The sequence below is a fragment of the Sorex fumeus genome, unplaced genomic scaffold (genome assembly GCF_029834395.1).
Source record: "Sorex fumeus unplaced genomic scaffold, SorFum_2.1 ptg000155l, whole genome shotgun sequence".
NCBI classification, from domain to species: Eukaryota; Metazoa; Chordata; class Mammalia; order Eulipotyphla; family Soricidae; genus Sorex; species Sorex fumeus.
Window position 1 is genome coordinate 566,546 of NW_026606212.1, and position 21,522 is coordinate 588,067.

Genomic DNA, 21,522 nt, shown 5'->3' on the forward strand with positions numbered 1-21,522 from the left:
GTGCTCAGATTTGCATTTGATCATTCTGCTCCTGGGTGGATTAAAGGAGGAGGGGTAGAGGCGTGGGAGGGCCTGGATGAGAGCAAGGGACTGGCACTGCACCGGGGAGAGAGGTCGATTTGGATCTGTGTCTAGGAAGGGAGACGGCATAGGTGACAGATTTCGAACTAATTTCTGCCTACCTCGACTCCCGTGGTATTCATGATTTTCTTTTAAAAAATTAATTTGGGGGGGCAGAGCGATAGTATAGTGGGAAGTTGAGTGACCTCTGAGCACTGCAGGGAGCGTTCCCTTAGCACTGCTAGATTTGATCTGAAACCCCCCCATTTTAATTTGGGGGGCACTCCCGGGGGTGCAGGAGGTCGGACCCTCATGCAGAGCCGGTGCCCCCCGCTCTGTGCTTTCTCACGCCTTTCCTTATTTTCTTTATCGGAAGAGTCCTATAAATAGTTCGGCCCCGATAGAGAAATTTATGTAGTTAACCAAAAAAGACTCATTTGCAATTTTCTTGGATCACACGTCTTCGACGTGTTGGTTTGGTTGTGATAAATTAACTTACAAACAAATTGTCAGTGGCTGAGGGGGGTTGGAGGTTCTGAACTTTGTTAGGAAGGAAATGGTCACCGTGGAAAGAGTTCATTTAGTTTAGTGTTTGTTTCTTTCCCTGCTCCCAGTGGCCGGGTGCTGCTCTCCGTGCTCCGGAGACGCGTGGTGACGTTTGCCTTGGGGTCTGTTGAGCCTTCTGTCGGCCCTAGAAAGAGCTCATTTGTTTGACTCCAAAGAACGGAGTTTTGGTTAAAAAGCAAGAGGGAGCCGTTGATGAGTCTGCTCGCCTGGATTTCTTTGTTTTTTTTATTTGGGCCACACCTAGCAGTGTTCAAGGGTTCCTGCTGGCGCTGCACTCAGGAATGACACCTGGAGTGCTCGGGGCACCATATGGGATGTCAGGGATGCAACCCAGGTTGGTTGCGTGCAAGGCAAGTGCCCTCCCCGCTGTCCTATGGCTCTGGCCACAGAGTGACACTGTTCCTGGGAATCACGGAGCTTCCACTGGAGGGCGCTGACGAGTAGGGGCTGGGAGACAGACCCTGCCCCCTCCCATCCCCCCACCACCCCCAACCCTCAGGGCTGGGGGGGGGCGAATGGGTTTGGGTGCCGATGCTGAGCTCAGGTGGTGGAAAGGCGTCACTCCTCCCACCCGCCCAGCATCGGAGATGGAAGCTCTGTAAAGGGTTGGGGGCTCCCCTCTCACGCCCCTCCGCTGACATGGTACATGTCACATACTAAGGGGGTGACTCTGGGAGCAAAACCACTTCCTTGTGGAGCTTTTATTGTGGCGGGGAGAGGAGGCAGCCTTTAAGCACCGAAGCGGAGGCTGTAATTTCAGGGGTGATGAGTGAGGAGCAGGATGAAGGGGAAGGACTGCCCCGTGCGCGCGCCATTTCTCTCCAGTTCTGCCTGGCACGTCTCGGCGATGTTGGGGGGTGGTGGTGTTGGGGGTTGAGTGGAGGGCTCAACACATACCAGGCAAGTGCCCGACCCTGAGCACCTCCCCTACCCTGCAGAAAGAGTTTGGCTGTACAGAATTACTTGGAAAGTTCCCTTTGATACAAAGTGACAGTTATTATTTATTGCTGCATAACAGACAACAGATTTCTCTGAAACATTAGCACTGTAGCACTGTTGTCCCGTTGTTCATTGATTTGCTTGAGCGGGTACCACTAACGTCTCCATTGTGAGACTTGTTGTTACTGTTTTTGGCATATTGAATATGCCACGGGGAGTTTGCCAGGCTCTGCCGTGGGGGCATGCGGGATACTCTTGTAGCTTGCCGGGCTCTCCGAGAGGGATGGAGGAATCGAACCCGGGTTGGCTGCGTGCAAGGCAAACGCCCTACCCGCTGTGCTATTGCTCCAGCCCTCTAAAACATTAAGACTCCATAATTAAGACTCCACCTGCATGGGCAGAGCCTGGCAAGCTCCCCGTGGTGTATTTGATATGCCAAAAACAGTGACAATAGGTCTCATTCCCCTGACCCTGAAAAGAGCCTCTAATCATTGGGGAAGAGACGAGTAAGAAGAGGCTGCTAAAATCTCAGCGCTGGGAGGAATAGAGACGTTACTGGTGCCCACTTGAGTAATTCAGCGGGATGACAATGATACCATGATACAGTGAATTAAAAAAAAAAAAGACCTCCACAGTTTATATTACCTCAGTGTCTGTGGCCTTCGTGGAGACAGAGGGGCTCCTTCCTCAGCTTCCCAGTCTATACTGCTTGGTTCACGCTTTGTTCTAGAATTTTCTGTCCGACCCAGGTGAGGTCTCGCTTGTTTGCAGGCATCATGCAGGCAGCATCCCTGTGGAGTCCCTCACAAAAACGGTCCCAGAGAAATCTCCGAGGCCACACGGGAGGAGGTGTGGGCTCAGGCCCCAGGCCCGGGTTCCTGCCTTCCCTCCCTGCCTCTTTCCTTTGAAAGAGGAACCAGTGACAACCAGTGTTCTCTGCCCTGCACCCTGGCGGTGGCGTCCCCTAGCAGGACTGTCTCCACACGATGAAGAGCGAGTGTTTTGGAGACTGGAAGAGTGGCAGAGCTGCTGAGTATATTGGCACCAGGGGCTGGAAGGAGGTGCCTGAACGTGGCTGAGAATTACCACCTGTTCGTTAATAATGGTGCAGAGGGTTTGGCCGAAGTTTGGAGAAGCTGGAGGCCTCTTCCTCCTGTGGTTGGAGGCAGGGGTGGAGACTGGACTGGAGGGGCCCCTGCTGAGTGCCCGGGGGTGGGGCTTCTGTGCAGCCTGCCCCATGGCTGTCCCCATGGCTGGGTGGTCTCTGCAGAGAGCAGATTCCCATGCAGACCGGGAGTCTGACTGAGAAACTGCTCAAAGGGTCAGCGGTCAGACATCCCCCGGGCTAGGTTGTGGCTAGGGTGAGCCCGTCTCTGAGTCTGCTGGGAGGAGGACCCTGGGAATGACCGGAGGGTGCTTGTGACCCAGGTGCTCTGTGAGCATCAGTTCCTCTCACCGCAGTTCTATCTGGGGTGCTGGGGGGTGTCACAGGGCTCCCAAGCGCGCCAGAGCCTGTGGGAACAGCTGTCTTGGGACGTGGATTTGGACTTGAGTGAGGAGAGGGGAGACAGACCGGCTTGTCCTGCAGGACCCAGACGGTGGCCGGTCAGCACCCTGGGCCGGCGGGCACTCCCCTACCACGTGCGAGCTTGTATTGGCCCCCAGGTGTCCCCCACCCGCCGGTGCAGTTTCTGCTCGGGGATGAGCCCCGCTGCCCGGCGCCCCAGGAAGGAAGGAAGGAAGGAAGCGGGCGGCGAGGGACGGGCGTCCCCGGCGCGGCCCCCCGCGCCCTCCCGCTCCATCGGGGCCGCGGGCGGGGAGGCCGCGCGGCCCTTTGTGTCTCCCGGGGCTGCGTGGAAGTGGGGGGCGCGCGCGCTCGGGGACCTCGGGGGCCCCCCGCCTCCACGCCGCCGGCCCTGCGCCCGAGGGGACGCCGCCCACCCGCGGGCGGCGGGGCTTGTTGCGCGAAGTTGCAGGGGCGCGGGCGCGGCGGGCGCCCCCGAAGTTGACGCCGCAGGTGCAGCGCCCCCTCGGCGGGCGCGTCCCTCCCGCCCGGGCGGAACCCCCGCCCCGGGCCGAGCGCCCGAGCGAGCGAGCGAGGCCGGGCGGCGCCGGGCGGGGCGGATCCGCCCGCGGCCCCCTCGCCGCCGTCCTGGGCTCCTGGGTGCCACCCGGCGCGGCCGGCGAGGGGTGTCGGGGGCGTGGCTTCCCGGCAGGGGGGCGGCCGAGGCGGAAGCCGGGCGGGCGGCGGGGCGCGGGGAGCGGCCGCGGCACCGGCCGGGCCCATGTGACTGCGGTGCCCGGGAGGGAGCGGAAGCCGTAGAGGTCAGTGCAAAGGCGGCGCCGGAGCCCGCCCGCCCGCCCGCCCGGGACAAAGCCGCGGCCACCGGGCTGCCTGCGCGCCGCGGGGGGGCGACCCCAGCCGGGCGCGGGGAACGAGGGCGGGGAGGGGCCTCCGCGGAGGAGGAGGCGGGCCTGGAAGGGGCGCCCCGGCCCCCGCCCCCCACTCCGGGCCGCGGCGGATGCGGCCGGCGCCGCTGAACTTGGAGAACTTTCCCCGCCAGCCGCCGCCGCCGCCGGGGGTGCGCGATTGGCGCACGTGCCGGGGAGCCGGGGGCTCGGGGCGGGGGCAGGCGGCGGGGGTCCCCGCGGGCGGGGCCGGCGCCCCAGCCCTGCGCACCCATCCGCGCTGCACCCCGCCGGCTTGTTCTCCCTCGGGGCTCCCGCGAGGCTGGAGGGGAGGAGGGTGGGGACCGCGGTTGAGGGTCGGAAAACGGGAACGAAGAAGGAGAAGGAGGAGGAGGAGGAGGAGGAGGAGAAAATCCCCGAGAGGTGCTCCCGGAGCGCGAGGGCTAGTACTCCGAACGGGGCTGCGAGGCCGGAGGGCAGCAGGGCCCGCGGGGTCCGGCCGGAGACCCCCGGCGCCGCGTCCCGCCCAGCGCCCGCAGCCCGGCCCGCGCCTGCCTTCGTGACGGCCGCGTCCTGCGCTGTCAACGGCGCCCCTGGCCGCGTTGCTAGGCAGCGGGCGGGCTCCGGGGCGGGCGCCTCCTGATTCGCCAGCGCGCGCACACACATGCCAGGGCCCCGCGCAGCCTATCCGGGGCCGGGACGGGCACGCCGCCCGCATCTCGGCGAGCCGAGTCCACCTGAATGTGAGGCGCCCACGGCGGAGGGCGGGAGGGCAGGCCCCGAGCCCCCGTCCCCGGCCTCCTCCCCGTGCGGCCTCCACGCCCCCCTTCCCGCGATCCGCACTCGGGCGGGCGCTGCGGGCTCCTCCCTGCCCGGCCCCGCCCGCTCCTCCCCTCGGCCCCAACCCCTGGAAAAGCAAAGTGCCGCGGGAAAGAGGTCAGTGGGTAAGCGGGGCGCGCAGGGCCCCCCCCCCCCCCAGGTGTCAAGGTGCTGGAGGCCCGGCCCGGTCCCCCCCGTGGCTTTTGCTGGAAGAGGTAGGGGGTGGGGGGCTCCCCGCACCCTGTCGGCCAGGCCTGGACTTGGAGACCTGCCCTGTCCCCCGCCTGCACCAGCTCTGCCCACCCCTCGGAGGGCAGCTGTGAGCATGGGAGGAGGGGCTTGGCGTTCCTGGCGGGAAGGGAGGGCGGCTTATCTGGGGCTCCGAGGGGCTGGACCCCTCCTCTCCCTCCACTCTGTCCGGCAGCCCCCCGCCTCCCACCCGCCCCAGCGCCCCCACCCCCAGGTCGGCTCTGAATCTCTTTCCGATTTTCTCGCCGTCTTGAGCAGTTCCGAGGAGGTAGGAATCCCGTCCCGTTCATCCATTGCAAGTGCACCGTGGAGTGGCTTGGCTCCCGTTTTCCAGAGCTGTGCGGCCAGAGTTTGGAAACATTTTCATCACCCCAACTGAAGCCAGCCCGCCAGCAGCCCTCTTGCCCCCGCGGTGCCCCGTGCCCGGAGATCCCAGTTCCCGGGTTCTGCGCATTCCTGCTTGGCTGCCGTGTTCTTTGTGGCGGCTGCTCGGGCCGCTGCTTCCCGTTCAGCGGGCAGGGGGTGAGGACTGCCAGCTTCTCGGGGCCTCGGGGAGCCTCAGTGGCTCAGTGCAGAATTGTTGGCCCAGTGCGGAGCGGGAGGGGCTCTGGCCAGGGACAGCCAGGCAGGGGGCCCAGTGGCCCCGGAGGGCTGCAGAGCCAGGCAGCCCCACCTCTGGCTTGGATGGAAACGGGGGTTCGGAGGCTCGAGAGCCGTGGGGAGCAGAGGAAGTGCCTCCCCCGGCGCTGAGGGCAACTGGCCACTGCTTGAAGTTTGTCACCCGATCTCGGGGGCTTCCCCCTTGGGGAACTCCGATTCCATTTGGGTTTGAAAAAAAAAAAAGCAAGAAAATCCCCCACCATCAGCACTGCCCTGGCCGGCGCCCGCAGGTACTGTCTGATGAGCGTGAAGGGCTGTTTCACCGACTTCCACATCGACTTCGGCGGGACGTCCGTGTGGTACCATGTGCTCCGGGGAGGGAAGGTAAGCGCCCCCCACTCCTCTTCCCTCTGTTCCCTCTGTCTGTCCCCACTTCCCACCAGCCTGGTCCTGCCTGTTCAGGGCCACCCTGGGGCCACCGCCTCCCTCTGCCAGGGAAAGGTCAACTGGACGGTGATTTGTCTTAGTGACAACCCGGCCACATGTTCTCGGCGCCCAGACCAGATTTCAGCTCCAGGTTGGGCCCCTTGGGTTTCCTTTCCTTGTTGCTCCGGAGATTTTTTCCTTTCTCTTTCCTTCTTTTTTTTTGGGATAAGGAATGTGTAGTGTGTGTGACTCATCCGGCAGTGCTCAGGGACTGTTTCTGTCTCTGTGTTCTGGATTGATCTCTGACTCTGGTACCATATATGGTGCTGGGGATTTGAACTCAGGCCGGCAGGATGCAAGGCAAGTGCCTTCCCCTCTGTACTTTTGCATCTCTGGTTCCAAGAGATTTTTTTGTTATTTTGTTTAAACTGTGGCCTCCCTTAGGGGTGCTCAGGCACCTGAGGGCGAGTCACACAGGCCAGGTGTGTTCTCTGGCCTTGGAGTGATTGCCCCGGCCCCACTGCAGATCGTTATAAAAATAGTGTTATTTAGAAGCTGGAGTGATGGGGTTAGAGCAGTAGCACAGCGGGTAGGACGTTTGCCTTGCACGCGGGCAACCCGGGTTCGATTCCCAGCATCCCTGAGCACCGCCAGGAGTAATTCCTGAGTGCAGAGCCAGGAGTAACCCCTGTGCATCACCAGGTGTGACCCAAAAAGCAAAAAAAAAAAAAGCTACAGTGATAGACAGCAGGTAGGGGCTCTTGCCTCGCATGTGGCTGACCTGGGTTCGATCCCCTGCATCCTCTGTGGTTCCCTGAGCAGGAGTAACTGTTAAGTGCAGAGCCAGGAGTGAGCCCTGGGCATTGCCGGGTGTGGCCCCCCAAGCCCAAAACCAGAAGAAAAAAAATAATTGGGCTAGAGAAACTGGAACCCCATAAAATGAAGGGAAGGGACACACATCCCAGCTGGGGGTTGGGGGGATTCCAACGTGGAAGGTGCATGTTGGGTTCCAGTTTGCTGGACGTTAGGGGCAGGCTCAGGCTGGCCGTGACGTCCGGCGTTGGGAAAGCTCTGGCCTCTTGTGTGTGGGGCCACGAGCGGTGCCGTCTGGGCATGCCTGTGCCTTTGTTTGCCCTTGTGGTGGGTGGGAGGTCAGCCTGTGCAGGTCACTCTGCAGAGGGCGTGCACTGGGCTCTCCCGGTCATCTTATCGCTCCTGCCTCCACCTCCCCAGCAAGCTGGGACTCAGGTGAAGGAAAGTCATCCCAGCCTGGACGTCTCCCCACCCTGCGCCGCCCTCTGGGGTCTCCTGAAAGGGAAAGGGCCCCCCAGGCCCCCAGAGCCCTAGACCGCCTGGGGGGGTGGGGTCAGGGGACAGAGCCGGGGCAGAAGCCAGCTCTGGCCCATCTGGAGCTGCGTCTCCCTCCCCCCACCCGAGATCTTCTGGCTGATCCCCCCGACCCTGCACAACTTGGCGCTGTACGAGGAGTGGGTGCTGTCGGGCAAGCAGAGCGACATCTTCCTGGGGGACCGCGTGGAGCGCTGCCAGAGGATCGAGCTGAAGCAGGGCTACACCTTCTTCATCCCTTCCGGTAGGTTCTGGCGCAGCCTTGCGCGCTGGGCCCTCCTGGGAGGAGCAGCCTCAGACAGGAAGACTTCCTGTCCCCTCCCCGGGAGGAAGCCGGGGCTTTCTCTGGCGGTCCCGGAGGCCAGGGCTGGCAGCGGTTCTGAGCCTTACTCAGAGGGACAGGGAGATAAAGAGGTGACTTGGGGCTGGTCAGGGGGTAGGACCCTGGGGCTGACGTGAGGTTGATCCCCAGCACCCCACGGGGTCCCCCAAGCACCTCCAGCATCTCAGGGCACCGTCCCCAAATGAAGCCAAACAAAACGTTTCCGTTGGGGCCAAGAAACAGAATAGGAGGCAGGGCGCTGGCCTTGCTTGCGGGATCCTCTGTTCCCCTCGGCCCTATCAGGACTGATCCCTGAGGGCAGAGCCAGGATAAGCCTGAGTGCCTCTAGGTGTGGCCCGAACCACTCCCCCCAAAGTTAACGCGACACTAATGACCTGGTACCCCTGAGGGATGGCCTGGGGGCTGCCCCTCTCTGAGCCCCAGCCTCATCAGCAGGGATGCCCAGCAGGGCTGGCTGTCCCTGGGAGCTGTTTTGGGGCGGGGAGTATGCACGCGCGCGGGAGACTGGGTCCCACACCTCACTTTCTTTTCTTCTTTTGCTTTCTGGGTCACACCTGGCGATACACAGGGGTATGCACTGCTCTGCACTTAGAAATTACTCCTGGCGGAGCTCGGGGGACCATATGGGATGCTGGGGATTGAACCTGGGTTGGCCGCGTGCAAGGCGAACGCCCTCCCCGCTGTGCTATCGCTCGGCCGCAGGTTACCTCATTCTCTGGTCTGTTTCTAGGCCACACTCAGCGATCCTCAGGGGTGACTCCTGGCTCTGCACTTCGGGATCCTGGCGGTGCTCTGGGACCACACGGGATGGCGGGGATCGATCTTGGGTTGGCTGTGTGCAAGGCAAAGACCCTCCCCGCTGTACTATCGCTCCGGTCCCCGATTCTGGTTTTCTTTTTGACCTTTCTAGGCCTCGACTATCCCGAATCCTCTGTGGGGGGCAGGTTAGGGCTCGGCTGTGGAACTCTCCACGGTGCTCCCCTTCCTGCCCAAGAGGCCTCCCCGCCTCCTTCAGCAGATGGACTTTAGGGTGACTCCCCCCATCCTACGGTGGAGGGAGATGTGCAGACTAGAAGCGGGGGAGCAGCTGTACCGGAGCTGACCTGAGGAGGGACCCAGAGTGACCCCCGCAGAGACAGTGTCCCTAAGGGTCCCGAGTGGGTTTGCTGGGAGTGATGTGTGTCCCCTTGCAGGACAGGTTCTGTGGGCTCAGGCACTGACTTCATGGGCCAGTGAGGTTCAGTAAGACTGGGAGGCACAGAGGGTGATAGCTTGGAGGGTTTTGTTTTCGTTTTTGTTTTTTGGGGCGCCACACTTACCAGCCATGCTGGGGGCTGCTTGTGGTTCCATGTTTTGCGGACTTGGACCTGGTGGTTCTCAGGACCATGAGGTGCTGGGGATTGAACCTGCGGCCTCTGTATTTAAGATTCAAGGTGTGTGTTCAGTCCTTTGAGCATCTCCCCACCCAGCCTATATTTTTCCTACCCAGAACAACGGTATACAGTGCGTAGAGTGTTTGCCAACCTGGATTTGATCCCTGGCATCTCATACGGTCCTCTGAGCACTGCCAGGAGTGATTGTTGAGTGCAGAGCCAGGAGTAACCCCTGAGCATTGTTGGGTGTGACCCCCCCAAACCACCACCACCACCACCACAAAACCCAAAAACCCTAACCTGGGGGCAGAGAGAGCTCCGGGGGCTGAGAGCAGGCTTGCGTGCAGAACAGCTGGATGGGAGCCCGGCACTGCGTGGTACCCTGAGCTCCTTGGAGCAGGTCCTGGGTCGCTCCTTGAGTACCACTGGGGGACCCCGTGACCCCAGCACTGAGAGGCCTTGCACGTGTGGGTGCTCTCACTTTGAACTGTCGGCTGGTTAACTAAGAATTCCTGGGAGCACTAAGAAGCAGCCCGCCACGAAGACAAAAAATGGCCAACCAGATGTCCCCTAGTGTTGTTCCATGAGAAGGTGAAGGGTTTGAGCTAGGTGTTGGGTGTGGCAGTTCTTCAGGCCTTCTCCATAGACAGTCCAGAAAGCTGCCCGGAGGAGGAAGACCCTTGAACCAGGAGAAAGGGGAGGGTGTGGGGTTTGTCCTTTTTGAGCTGGCCCAGACCTCCGCGAGGCCAAGGGGTGTCATTTCCACTTCCAAGGGAGAAGGGAGAGTCCAGGGCTGAGAAACGGGGACTTCCTGGGGCGTTCTCTCTAAAGCCCTTGCTTTGGGAAGCCAGGAGAGGTCCCAGCTGCAGGGAGGTGAAGTCTGTCCCAGGAACAGGAAGTCTAGCCGCGAAGGCCTCGCCTTGATCTTGGGCTTTGTCTTGGTCTTGGCCGCCTGGGCCAGCAGGCAGCCTCAGTGAAGGCTCGTTAATCACGACCATTAACACACGTTCCTGAGCAGCGCGGATTCTGGGCATATCACTTATCTTCTAAGTACGTCGGGAGAAGCTTATCCTCCTGCCTTACACTCGCGAAAGGGTTCCCGGGGGCCCAGAGAGATGGCCCAGTGGGCTGCGGTTCATGCTGTGTGTTCAGGAGGTCGGGCCTGGTACCCTGTACCACAGGATCTCCGAGTGCTGAGCACAACCGGATACAGAACCAAAAACGAAAAGGTTTCTGAGGCCCAAAGAGATGAGCTGCTTTAGAGGGTTGGAGCGATCCTACAGCTGGGAGGGCGTTTGCCTTGCAGTGAACGACCCGGGTTCGATCCCCAGCATCCCATAGCGTCCCCCCAGCACCTCCAGGAATAATTCCTGAGTGCAGAGCCAAGAGTATTCCCTGAGCATCAACAGGTGTGACCCCAAAAAGACAAAAACCAAAAGCAGAAACAAAAAAATGAGCTGCTGGGCCAAGGCCCAAAGGCCCAGCTGCTGCAGGGCAGGGCCAGGGTCCGATAAGCTGCATTGTTGCTGGGTTCCTGTGTGCCTGGGGGATCTGGTCCCCTTTGGTCCCTCTGACTGTGGGGGAGTTGACTCTCCGCTGAGCTTTGTGAGTGAAGCACTTGGCAAAGAGGGCAGCGCAGAGGGTGTTAGTCAGATTCCTTCTGGCCCGAGATCCTGGCAGCCAGTGCCGCCCAGGATGTGGTGCTCAGAAGTCTGGAGCCAGGACTTGGGGCTGCCTGCGGCTTGCTTTCCACCCGGCCTCGCACCCAGAGCTGCCCGGGGAGGAGAGTGCTTGGCCAGCTGAGCAGTCACCAGGCGCTTTGGCCGTGGCCTGGGACGTGGGCCTCAGTGGCACCCTCTGTGAAATGGGAGCAGTACAGCGAGGGGGGGGGTGGAAAGCGGCCTGACTTTGCTGTGTCTATAGCGCTCTGTCCTAGACTCCAGCCTCCTAGGATAAGAGGGAGAGGGTGGGGGAAAGGGCGAGAGGGAGGGGGCGAGAGGTGGAGGGCGGCTTCTTTGTCCCTAGCAGGAAGCAGTGCAGGCCTCAGGCGAAATCTCCCTTTCTCAGTCAGTTTGCCTCAGGTCCAGCTTTCCCTAGTGTCAGCTCCCAGGCCCCAGCCACAGTGCTCGCCCAGGCAGCATCTGGCTCACCAGGACTTGGGGTTGCCTGTGGAGGAAGTAGCCAGCGCCCTCTGGCATGCGACCGCAGTGTCATTTGGGATTTGCCCACCAGCGAGCGTCAGGCGGCCGGGAAGCCTGGGGGAGGGTCCTCATTTCTGAACGTTGGGGGTGTGGGTGAGACTGGCCGGACAGTAGGGTCGGGCCTGTTCCCCCGAATTGCCATGTCGGGGGGTGACCCCAGTCCTGACAGGACGCAGGTACTGGCCTCCCAGCCGCCTCCCTCCCCGGACACCTGCTCGCGGGCTTCCTGGGGTGCCCTGAGGAGCTGGAGGGTCTGCCCGGATGGGGCTCACGAAGGCTCTTGTGTCTGCAGGATGCCAGGCCTTTGGCTGCAGGGGCTCTAATACATGGGGACGAGAGCAGCAGAAGGTTCTAGAACCTCTCCAGTATCTAGATGTACAGAACCTCTGCTGTTAACCTCTTTGCCCCCACACTGGGGAAACGGGGTAACGATGCAAGTGGGGTGTTTATCTCTAGGGGAGGGGGTGTCCTAGGCTGGGGAACGCGGGACTTCAGCCCCCTACTTCCCCCGGCTGTGTCCTGCCTCGCTTTGGTCCCCAGGGACTCGGGGTCCCCATGGCACCCAGAAATGGGGCTTTGAGTGTCCATATTTCATTTCCTTCTGGCCCCCACCTGCTCCTGCATTTGGGGTGGCCCAGGTCTCACTGTGGGAAAGGGTCCCGGGAGTGGCCAGCCAGCCACCCTTCGGGGGTGTGGCTGGGAAACAGGGTCACCCGGGGACTGCGGGGGTCACTGGGCACAGGGCTGAAGGGGAGCAGTCAGTGCAGGTGTGGATGCTGAGACTTGGGGGTTCACTGCACGGAGCCTGGAAGGAGGCCCTGGACCCCCCCCACTCCCCCTTGCAGTGGCTTTCCAGGTACGTCTGTGAAAACGCCCCCCCCCCATGTGACTTTTGTCCATGGGGGTCTTGGCTGGGGCTGGGCTGCTTATCTGAGCGAAGAGGCTGAAGGATGGCGGTGCATCTCCCTCCGAGCCAGCAAACTGAAGGCGGGGGACTGGGCCCGGGGGGGACCGTGGTCTGCTCCCCTTTTGCATCTGAGGACCCTGCAGTGTCTCGGCTGCCGCGGAGGTGCCCGTGGGATGGGCTGTGGCCCCGTATGAGGGGCGCCTGGTTCCGAGGGGGCGCCTGGTTCCGTCCCCTGAGATCCCCGCCCCTTCCCCAATCCCAGCACTACCCCAGAATTCTAAGTGCCTGCACTTATCAGCTGTGGCTTGTCTCAGCCCCACCCACCCCCATCCTGAGCCCCGGGGGTCCCTCCCTCCCTCACGATTAGTGGTGGCCCAGGTGCTTCTCACTGTCCTTGAACCCAGTGGCGCGACTCCCGGCTCTGGGCCCTGACCAGCCCCCCCCCCCCCCCCCCCCCCCCCCCCCCCCCCCCCCCCCCCGTCTGCGGCCAGGTGGGGTGAGTGAGCCTGAGGGTCGGCTCTGGGGAATCGGGATGTTCCCCTGGAAGACGCAGCATTGGCCGGGGGCGGGTGCTGAGATGGCCTCGCTGGGCCTAGACCCGCGCCCAGCTGGGACTTCAGGCCTTGCTGGCCCGTGACCTTTGTGATCCTGCTGGAATGATGAAAAGGCTCTTGGGCGGGAGGGGGTCGTCTCCCCCCACCAGGTGGCCTGGGGAGAGGAACCGCCTGATCCTGTTTCTGGAGGGCGGGGCGGGATTCGGGCCACACCCTGCAGTGCTCTGGGCTACCCCGCCTCTGCTCTGGATTAAGCCCTGGTGTCCTTCGGAACCGGGAGGTGTTGGGGCTCACACTGGGGCTGGCCACAGGCAGGGCAAGTGCCTTGACCCCTCTACTATCTCCCGGGCCTGCCTGTTTTCTGTTGTCAAGGACCGGGAGGCCAGGATGGAGAGATAAGGCAGGGCGCTGGCCTTGTATGCGGCTGGCCCGGGTTCAATCCCCGGCACCCTGATCCTGCCAGGAGTGATCCCTGAGTGCAGAGCCAGGGGTCAGCCCTGAGCACTGCCGGGTAAGACCCCCAAACCAGACAAAAAAAAAGTGGTGGTTGATTGGCACAGATCTAGCTGGGGGAGAGGGGGTGGCTGCCCGCCTGGCCCCCTCGGCTGCTCACCTGACTCCCTCGGCTCCCCGACCAGGCTTCTCCCAGCCGAGCTCCCCAGGGCTGCCCCCGCGGGCTCCGGCACACCTGGCCTTTGACCCCTCCCACCGCAGGTTGGATCCATGCGGTCTACACCCCCGTAGACTCCCTGGTGTTCGGCGGAAACATCCTGCACAGCTTCAACGTGCCCATGCAGCTGCGTATCTACGAGATCGAGGACAGGACGCGGGTAAGCGCCTCTCACCCCCTCGGCCTCTCTTCCGGGGCTGCAGGGCAGGGGTGCCTGCGAGGGACCCCCCCTCTGCAAGAGCGCAGGAGCGCCTGTGCTCCCCAGCCAGACCCTACTTCCCACGGCTTCCGTGGCAGAGGAAGTTTCTTGAGAAAGTACCAGAAACTCTCAGCCACGAGTCAGAGGGGACACAGGGAGTGGGGGGAATTTGGCTGGGCCCTGGAAGGAAGGGCAGGTCTTGGCTTGGCGTCTGCGGGGGACCCCGGTTGTGACGCGATGTCCCGGGGAAACCAGGCGGTCGCCCCGTGGACGGCCTCTGGGGTCTGGTTCCGTCCAGTGTTTTCCTGGCGCGGTGCCGGTGGGGCAGCCTCAGACCCGGAGTTTCACACGTCCCACAGCGGGAGATGAGGCTGCATCTCGGCCCCCCTCTGCTCCGAGTGCCCGCACGCTGCCCGCTGGCGCCCGGCCACGACCCGGGCAGGCCAGGGGGGAACCCGGCCAGGGGAAGGTCTGTTCCTCCTTTTGTTTTCACAGTTACTCAGAATTTTTATTTCCTCTTTCCTATTGGGGGGCTTTCATAGCCCTGAAGTCGCTGTCGGGGGCTGGGGTGGCACCCACCTGCAGGTCACAAGGCTCGTGTGTGACCCTGGTTCCATGACGGCAGACCCTGTTCCTTGTTGGGCAGCGACTCACCAGGAGTGTCCCCCGGCCTCCTCCCGCGTGAAACAGCTGTTACTTCAGCTGAATCTAGCAGGGACGCAGCGTTGTGAGGCCTCCTGGCCCTGCCTGCCCGTTTGCCGGCAGCTTCCTTGTGCAGGGGTGGCACCAGCAGGGAACTGCCACGCGTGGTCTCTGCGTCGTGTTTCCAGGGTCTGTGTGCTCAGAACCTCAGAGGGTGCTCCCCGCCTTTCTGAGGAGGGGCTGTAGAATCCCGCCTGCCAGGCCTCTGCGAACCTGCCCTGCCTGCACCCCTCACCCCTTCTCTCTCTTCCGTTCTCATTTTGGTTTGCTGGGGACCATGCCAGTCTCAGTCACTGTGTGTGTCCCTGATGTTTTTAGCGTTCGACCTTCATGGGTTTCATTCTGGTTTGCCCGGGGCTGGGGGGGTGGGTAGGGGCTTGGAGTGTGGGAGAATGTGCATCTCCCGGGCTGCTAGGTGTGCAGGCTTGTGCTGGTCTGTGGACGTGGAGGAAACCCTAGCAGCCTACCCCTTCCGTGACCCAGGGCGAGCAGGAGGAAGGCACGGTGTGTGGGGGCCGCGGGCTGCAAGTCTGGCCCACGCGCCGTCTGGGGCTCCGGCCAGCTGTTCTTTGGCTGCCCTGGAGCCGGGGGCCCGTTGGGGAGCTGCCGCGAGGTGTGGGATGGAAAGGAGTCCAGCCGGGCCGGCACACAGCTTCACTGCAGCTTTTGAGGCAATTCCTGAAAGCCAGAGGCTGGCTGGGGTTCCAGGACCGGCCCCCTCCCCCAGGGAAACCCGATCGCAGCCGGCCTATCTCCGGCTAGATCTGGCTGATTTCGGGCCCAGCCCCCTCGCCTGGGTGGGAGGCAGAAGAGGTAATGGAGCCGAGTGAGCCCCTGTGGAATCCCGGCTATCAGGCCCCCCTCCCCAGTCCCCTAAACCCCCCAAGCATGTAGATGGGGGAGGCCCCGGCTGGGCCGACCCAGCAGCAGCCTGTTAATCTGCTTTGATTTCTGGTCTTTGGAGAGAGCTTGGCTACAAGGCCCGATTGTTTATGTCTTAGGAGCCAAAGCAGACAAAAGATGGTGCAGGGGGGGGGGGGGGGGGGGGAGAGTCGGGAGGCGACCGAGATGCCAGGGCGCCTTGTCAGCCCGCTACAGCTCAATTCTTCACAGCCCTGGGAGCCCTCTCAGGGTTACGGCCGTTTGGGAAGGGTGTTTTTTTCCAAGAGTCCAAACAACCTGGCGTGGCTTGGAAGCCAAGTGGCCGAGTGGAGTTGGGGGCACGGGGGATGCCGGCTCTGTGTGGGCCCCGGGGTTGGCGTGGGGCCGGGGGTCTGAGGGAGAGCAGGGGCACCTCCCCTCTGGACCAGAGGACCCCTGGGCCCCGGTGTCGGCTGGGGATCGAAGCGTTGCGGGTTGGGTGCTCTGCGCGCGGTGAGGAGAGGTCGCTGAGAGCCTAGGGGGACGGAGGGGTGGGGGGGCGCGGGGGGGATGCGACACCCCGCCACGTGCCGCTTGTTGCCGAGAGAGTGTCTCAACAAGTCTGGGGTGTATTTTTAACTCCAGTGAGGTTGATAAGGGAAGGGTGAGGCTGAGGAGATGCTCATTCTGACATTGATCTTTTTTTTCCCAATGGCTTTAGTGAGCAGCTTTCTCGGGAAAGGTAACGACGTCAGCCTTTCGCTCCCAGCCAGAGAATCTATCTGGAAACTGCCAGTAATTGCCTCTCACCGTTTCCCTTCCATTGGGGTTTTTACTTTTATTTATTTATTTTTTCTCCCCATTGACTTTTTTTTTTTTCCAGGAGAAAAACAAATTTGATCACACTTCTGTCCATCCTCTTTTAGTTTTCCAAGTCACTGAGAGCTGGGCCCCCCACGGTGCCGAGAGGCCTCAGCCAGCTTTTAGGAACCCGGAGGCCCCCTCGACCTCCTCCCTATGCACAGTCGCCTGGGCTGAGTTCCCCTCCCGGCCTGAGCAGAGCCCTGGGACGGCCATGCCTGACTTTCTGGATTGCTCTCGAACGAAACTTTGGCCAGGCTCCAGTTGTGTCCACAAATAATGTTGAGCAATTGTGTGTTTAATGTCCTCGGGCATGTGGCCGAAACCTTTTGAAGGCGACGGGTGGAAGGCGACAACCCGTTTGTAAGTCAATTCTTCGCCAATTTTGTTTCCTGTAGTACTCTCTTGGAAAAAAAAAAATTAAAAAAAACAAATTTTTTTTTAAAAATAGGAATTCCTTCATCAGCATTTGTTCCCCCTCTCGCTGGTTTCCCTTGGGTTCAGCAACAAAAAGGGAGACTTCCTTTCCTCCTGAAATGCAGCCAAAACATAAATATTTTTCCTCCAAGTCTAGAAGGATCTTCAGACAGCATGCAATAGCCCCTTGAAATCAAGGGGTGCAAGATGGTTTCCCCCAATTTGTAAAGTCAAAACCAACTTGAGTTCTCGGAGCCATGAAGCCCGGGTTGGAGGTGACTGATTGGGGTTTGCCAGCTGTTGGCCTTTTCTGTAGGTATTTGGCGATTCGCTTCAAAAATCATTCAAAATCCTTGTTGTGGAGTGGGGTGAGGCCGAGGGTTCCCACCCACAAACCCCTTCTCACTGAGGTCTGAGTCTGCCTCGGATGAAGAGCCCCTCTCTGTGTTTAAGTTCCGGGGAGACTGTGTAGCCCCTCAGAAGGGCCGAGCATGGGCCAGCAAGGGGAACGGGAGTTCTCGGGAACGTAGCTGGGGCCAGGGAAACCGTTCCATGCATCCGCCTCCCGCCAGCTCGAAAGCATGCAGGATTTCATTGCGAACCATCCCATCCACCGGACAGACCCACTGTGCAGATGAAACGAGGGAGGCAGGGCGAGGGACCTGGGCTGCGGGGCGCTGGGCGCTGGGCCTCTGAACAGAAATTCGACCACACTTCTTCCTTCCACTCTCGTCTAAAGCATTCTGGAAGCATTGAGCTGGGGTGTTGAGAGAAGCAGGAGTAGGCCTCGGAATGGAGAGGCCCCTCCGCCCCCCACCCCTCCCCCCCCACACCTCCTGGTGGCTTGTGTTTCCCTTCTTAACTATAGGGGTGCCTCTGGGAGCAGCAGGGCTTAGTTACTGTTTGGGCCCTGAGTTCCCTGGGGGACAGGAGCGGTAAGGAGGGGGGGTCTCTGTAGGAGGCAGGCACACCCTTGCTTGCACGAGGGCTGGCGGGGTGGGCAGGACGCACCCGCCCCCTTCACACAGGCTGTAGTTTCTGGAGACTTATTGGGCCGTGGCCTTTGGCTTGCCCTTCTCCTTCTCGTCTCCTCACTTTAGGTCTTCTTTTTTTTTTTTTTTTTTTTTTTTTTTGCTTTTTGGGTTACACCCGGCGGTGCAAAGGTGCAGCTCCTGGTTCTGTTCTCAGGAATTCCACCTGGTGGTGCTCGGGGGACCATATGGGATGTTGGGAATCGAACCTGAGTCGGCCCCATGAAAGGCAAACGCAGTGCTATCACTCCAGCCCCTCACCTTAGGTCTGGAGCTGCCTCCTGTGACCCACCTCTACAGAGACGCCCGAGAGAGACTTGGTTTGGCCTTCTGCCCCGGGTTGGGATGTGGGATGTCCTAAGCCTGTTTTCCAGAAAGAAGGTGGGGGGGGGGCGGGCCCAGCCCAGGCCTTGCCCCCGGAGGAGGAGCCACCGCACCCTCTTCATCCTCATTGGTCAGCAGGCGTTTCTCCCCCACCCCCAACGCTGATGCCAGTGTAGCCGTGGGGTAAGGCTTGGGGGTGGGTCTCAGCCTGTACCCGGAGAGCAGGGTCTACGCAGGGTTGAGCACAGCAGCCCCGTGTCTGGCCTGGCTAGGCAGCGGCAGGCACCCCCAGATCACCGATCGGAGGGGGGGAACCCACTCTTCCAGCTTCTTACTGCAAGCCGGTCCCCACCGCTGGCCCTGTGTGAGATCAGGGGACTCGCTCCTCCTCCGCCTGTGCATGCTGCTGGTATCTCTGGCTTTTCTTGGTTTCTCTTTTTTTTTGGTTTTTGGGTCACATCTGGCGATGCACAGGGGTTCCTCCTGGCTCTGCACTCAGGAATCACCCCTGGCGGTGCTCAGGGGACCAGGTGGGATGCTGGGAATCGAACCCGGTCGGCCGCGTGCAAGGCAAACGCCCTCCCCGCTGTGCTCTCGCTCCAGCCCCATCTCCGGCTTTTCAGCGTCGCTCTCTTGCCCTCCCTCCAGCCCACCCCCCCATTTGCTCCTCTCCCCATTTGTGCCCTTGCAAAGATGGCAGTGACCCCCAGGCCCCCCCGCCCCTGCCGCACCTGTTCGGTCCCTCCCGCTGCACCTTTGCCCTCCAGAAACTGACCCCCACTCCTGTCTGCTTCCAGGTGCAGCCCAAATTCCGCTACCCCTTCTACTATGAGATGTGCTGGTATGTCTTGGAGCGCTACGTGTATTGTGTGACTCAGCGGTCCTACCTCACTCAGGAGTACCAGAGAGAATCCATGCTTATTGGTGAGCGCGCCTGCTGGCCGACCACACCGTGGGGGCAGAAGCAGTTTTTGCAGTGGGACAGGGCCCCACGGTGGCTGTTGGAATTCCTTTGAAGCAAAATGTCGCGGCAGAAGCTTGGGGCGCTTTTGAAGGGACAGCCGTCCTCAGGAGCCTTTCACTTGGACTACAGATGTGCAGGAAATGAAATCGTGGCAGGCTGGTGGCTGCAGGCAGATACAGGACGCGCGTGAGCGTGTGCTTGTGTGTGTGTGTGTGTGTGTGTGTGTGGTGGGGGTGTGGGGAGCTGCTGAATCGAGTGAAGAATCCTGCTTTTTGTTTGATGTTTGCCCCCCCCCAGCGGTGCTGGGGACTGTAGCATGCCAGGAGGATCAAACCCGGGGCTTCTCCTGCTTTATCTCTGAGTGATGGCCCCGGGCGTTCGGCTGTTTTTGTTAACAGACAGACCTGGGGGTTGTTTGCTGTGTCTGTGGAGCAGGCTGTGGGCTGCAGCCAGTTCCCCACATCGCTGGCAGCTTTGTGCCGGTGCAGGGGTGACCCGCTTGGGAGTAGTGGGGTGGGGCCAGTCGGGCCCTGCTGTGACGTCATCGTTAGTCATGGTTCCCCCACCCCCACCCCCCGGCGCTTCAGTCCTGACTGGCATCACATGCCCAGCACGCTGGCTGTGACATTGCTCTGCAGAGCAGCGCATTCCTCCTTTTTGTTTTTGGGCCACAGCAATGCTCAGGGCTTACTCCTGGCTCCGAACTCAGGAATTACTCCTGGCAGTGCTCGGGGAGCATATGGGATGCCAGGGTCGAACCCAGGTCCACCGAGTGCAAGGCCGACACTCTACCCCCTACACTACCACTCCAGCTCCATACCAACATTTCTCAACAAATGAGATTATGTATAACGTATATATTCTTTCTTCCTATTTTTTTTTTGTAAATTTTTAAAAAAAATATGAGTACTGCTATTCAGTTATTGATTAAGCAGATTGAATTGGGCATGAACTCCTTGCCTATTTTGGTTTTTTTTTTTGCTTTTTGGGTCACATCCAGTGATGCCCAGGGGTTACTCCTGGTTTTGCAGTCAGGAATTACTCCTGGCAGTGCTCAGGGGACCATATGGGATGCTGGGAATCGAACCCATGTTGGCCGCATGCAAGGCAAACGCCCTATCTGCTGTGCTATCGCTCCAGCCCCTGCCTAATCTTTTTATGTTTGTTTTTGGGCCACACCTGTGATGCTCAGGGCTTACTCCTGATTCTGTGCTCCTGGCAGGCTTGAGAGACTATATGGGGTGGGAGGGATCAAACCTGGGTTGGCTGCGTGCGTGCAAGGGGAGCACCCTGCCCAGTGTCCGATGGAGCCAGCCCCTGATTTTTATATGTTGAAACAGAAAATACAGGGGCTCAAGGGTCTGGGCCAGCAGTAAAGAATTACGTCTCGTATGCACAAGTCCTTGCAGTAAAGCATATGTCTCATATGCAATGATCCGTGTATTGCAAAATAAAATAAAATGCAGATACGTTCAGAGAGTTAAAGCAACTTCTTTGGGGTTAACCACAGCTAGGAAGGGCTGAGATTGGCTTGGTTCTGGTTTGGGGTGCTCCGGGGACTGAGCTGGGCTCTTCCACATGCAGCGCGAGTGCTCCGGGTTAAGTTCCAATTGTCTCTCTGCACTCCCAGGGCTGGGATCTGAATCTGTGTCGCTGATCCCCGGGCCCCCGGGCTTCTAGAACTGAGTCGGAGGCTGTGGGAATTGTCAAGTTCACTGCGCCTCCAGTGAAGGGGGACCAGGGCACGCTCTTCTTGTGACCACTCCTGCCTCTCCCTGTAGATGCCCCACGGAAGGCCAGCGTAGACGGCTTCTCATCCGATTCCTGGCTGGAGATGGAGGAGGCGTCCTGCGAGCAGCAGCCCCAGGAGGAGAAAGAGGAGGAGGAAGAGGAGGAGGAGGAGGAGGGGGAGGGCACCGACCAGGCCCCCAAGCTGCCTGCCGATGGCCGCGCCTCGCCCTCCAGCAGCCCCTCCGAGGACCAGGAGGCCCCAGGGAAGAAGCCCAAAGCCTCGGCCCTGCGCCTCCTCAAGAGGACTCTGTCCACCGAGTCGGAGGAGAGCGTGCGGTCCCCTGCCGCTGCTGACTGCCCCAGGACGCCTGCTGGCTCTCCCGTGCCCGAGGTGGCTGCCCGCTGGGCCCACCTCACCGAGTTCGAGCTGAAGGGACTGAAAGCACTGGTGGAGAAGCTGGAATCCCTCCCCGAGAACAAGAAGTGCGTCCCCGAGGGCATCGAGGACCCCCAGGCACTCCTGGAGGGCGTGAAGGTGGGTGGGGCCAGGCTGGTCAGTGTGGGTGAGTCCGCAGACTCTGATGGGTACTGCCTGGGAGATGCCGTGGGTGTCTTGGTAGCCGAGCCCCGTGGACTCAGTTCTTCCTTCATGTTTGTAGAAGGTGGGAGTCTCGGGGCGCCCGCCGTGCTGCAGTTGGATCTGGGGTCATGCTCCTGGCCTGCTTGGGCAAACCTCGTGTTCCGGCCTGTCTCTCTCTTCCTCCCACTCCCAAAGTTTGCCTCTACAGCAGGTTAGAGTCGGGTTGTGGTGTGGAACTAAGCACCCCCTGGCACGCTGTGTAGACAAGGGTGGCACTGAGTGAGTGGAAACGCCTCCCACATCAGGGACCAGGCTGCTCCCTGGAGCTGTTATGCAGAGGGCAGTATGAGCTGGGCCCTAGCAGCTGGATAGGAGTTCCTCAGCGATG

The 21,522-nt window shown here is 60.9% G+C and overlaps 1 protein-coding gene across 7 annotated transcripts in view; it reads left to right on the plus strand.

Annotated features, from left to right (window-relative positions):
• KDM2B (lysine demethylase 2B) overlaps window positions 1-21,522 on the plus strand; it is a 95,366-nt gene that overhangs the window by 21,207 nt on the left and 52,637 nt on the right. For 6 of the 7 annotated variants that reach the window (XM_056107159.1, XM_056107160.1, XM_056107162.1 and 3 more), the window contains exons 7-11: window positions 5,934-6,027; window positions 7,507-7,660; window positions 13,509-13,624; window positions 18,657-18,783; window positions 20,605-21,089. In XM_056107159.1, the coding sequence (XP_055963134.1) occupies window positions 5,934-6,027; window positions 7,507-7,660; window positions 13,509-13,624; window positions 18,657-18,783; window positions 20,605-21,089 (976 nt within the window). Of the gene's footprint in view, window positions 1-3,836; window positions 3,892-5,933; window positions 6,028-7,506; window positions 7,661-13,508; window positions 13,625-18,656; window positions 18,784-20,604; window positions 21,090-21,522 lie in introns of those variants that run through there. The other variant, XM_056107165.1, reaches the window with a different exon arrangement.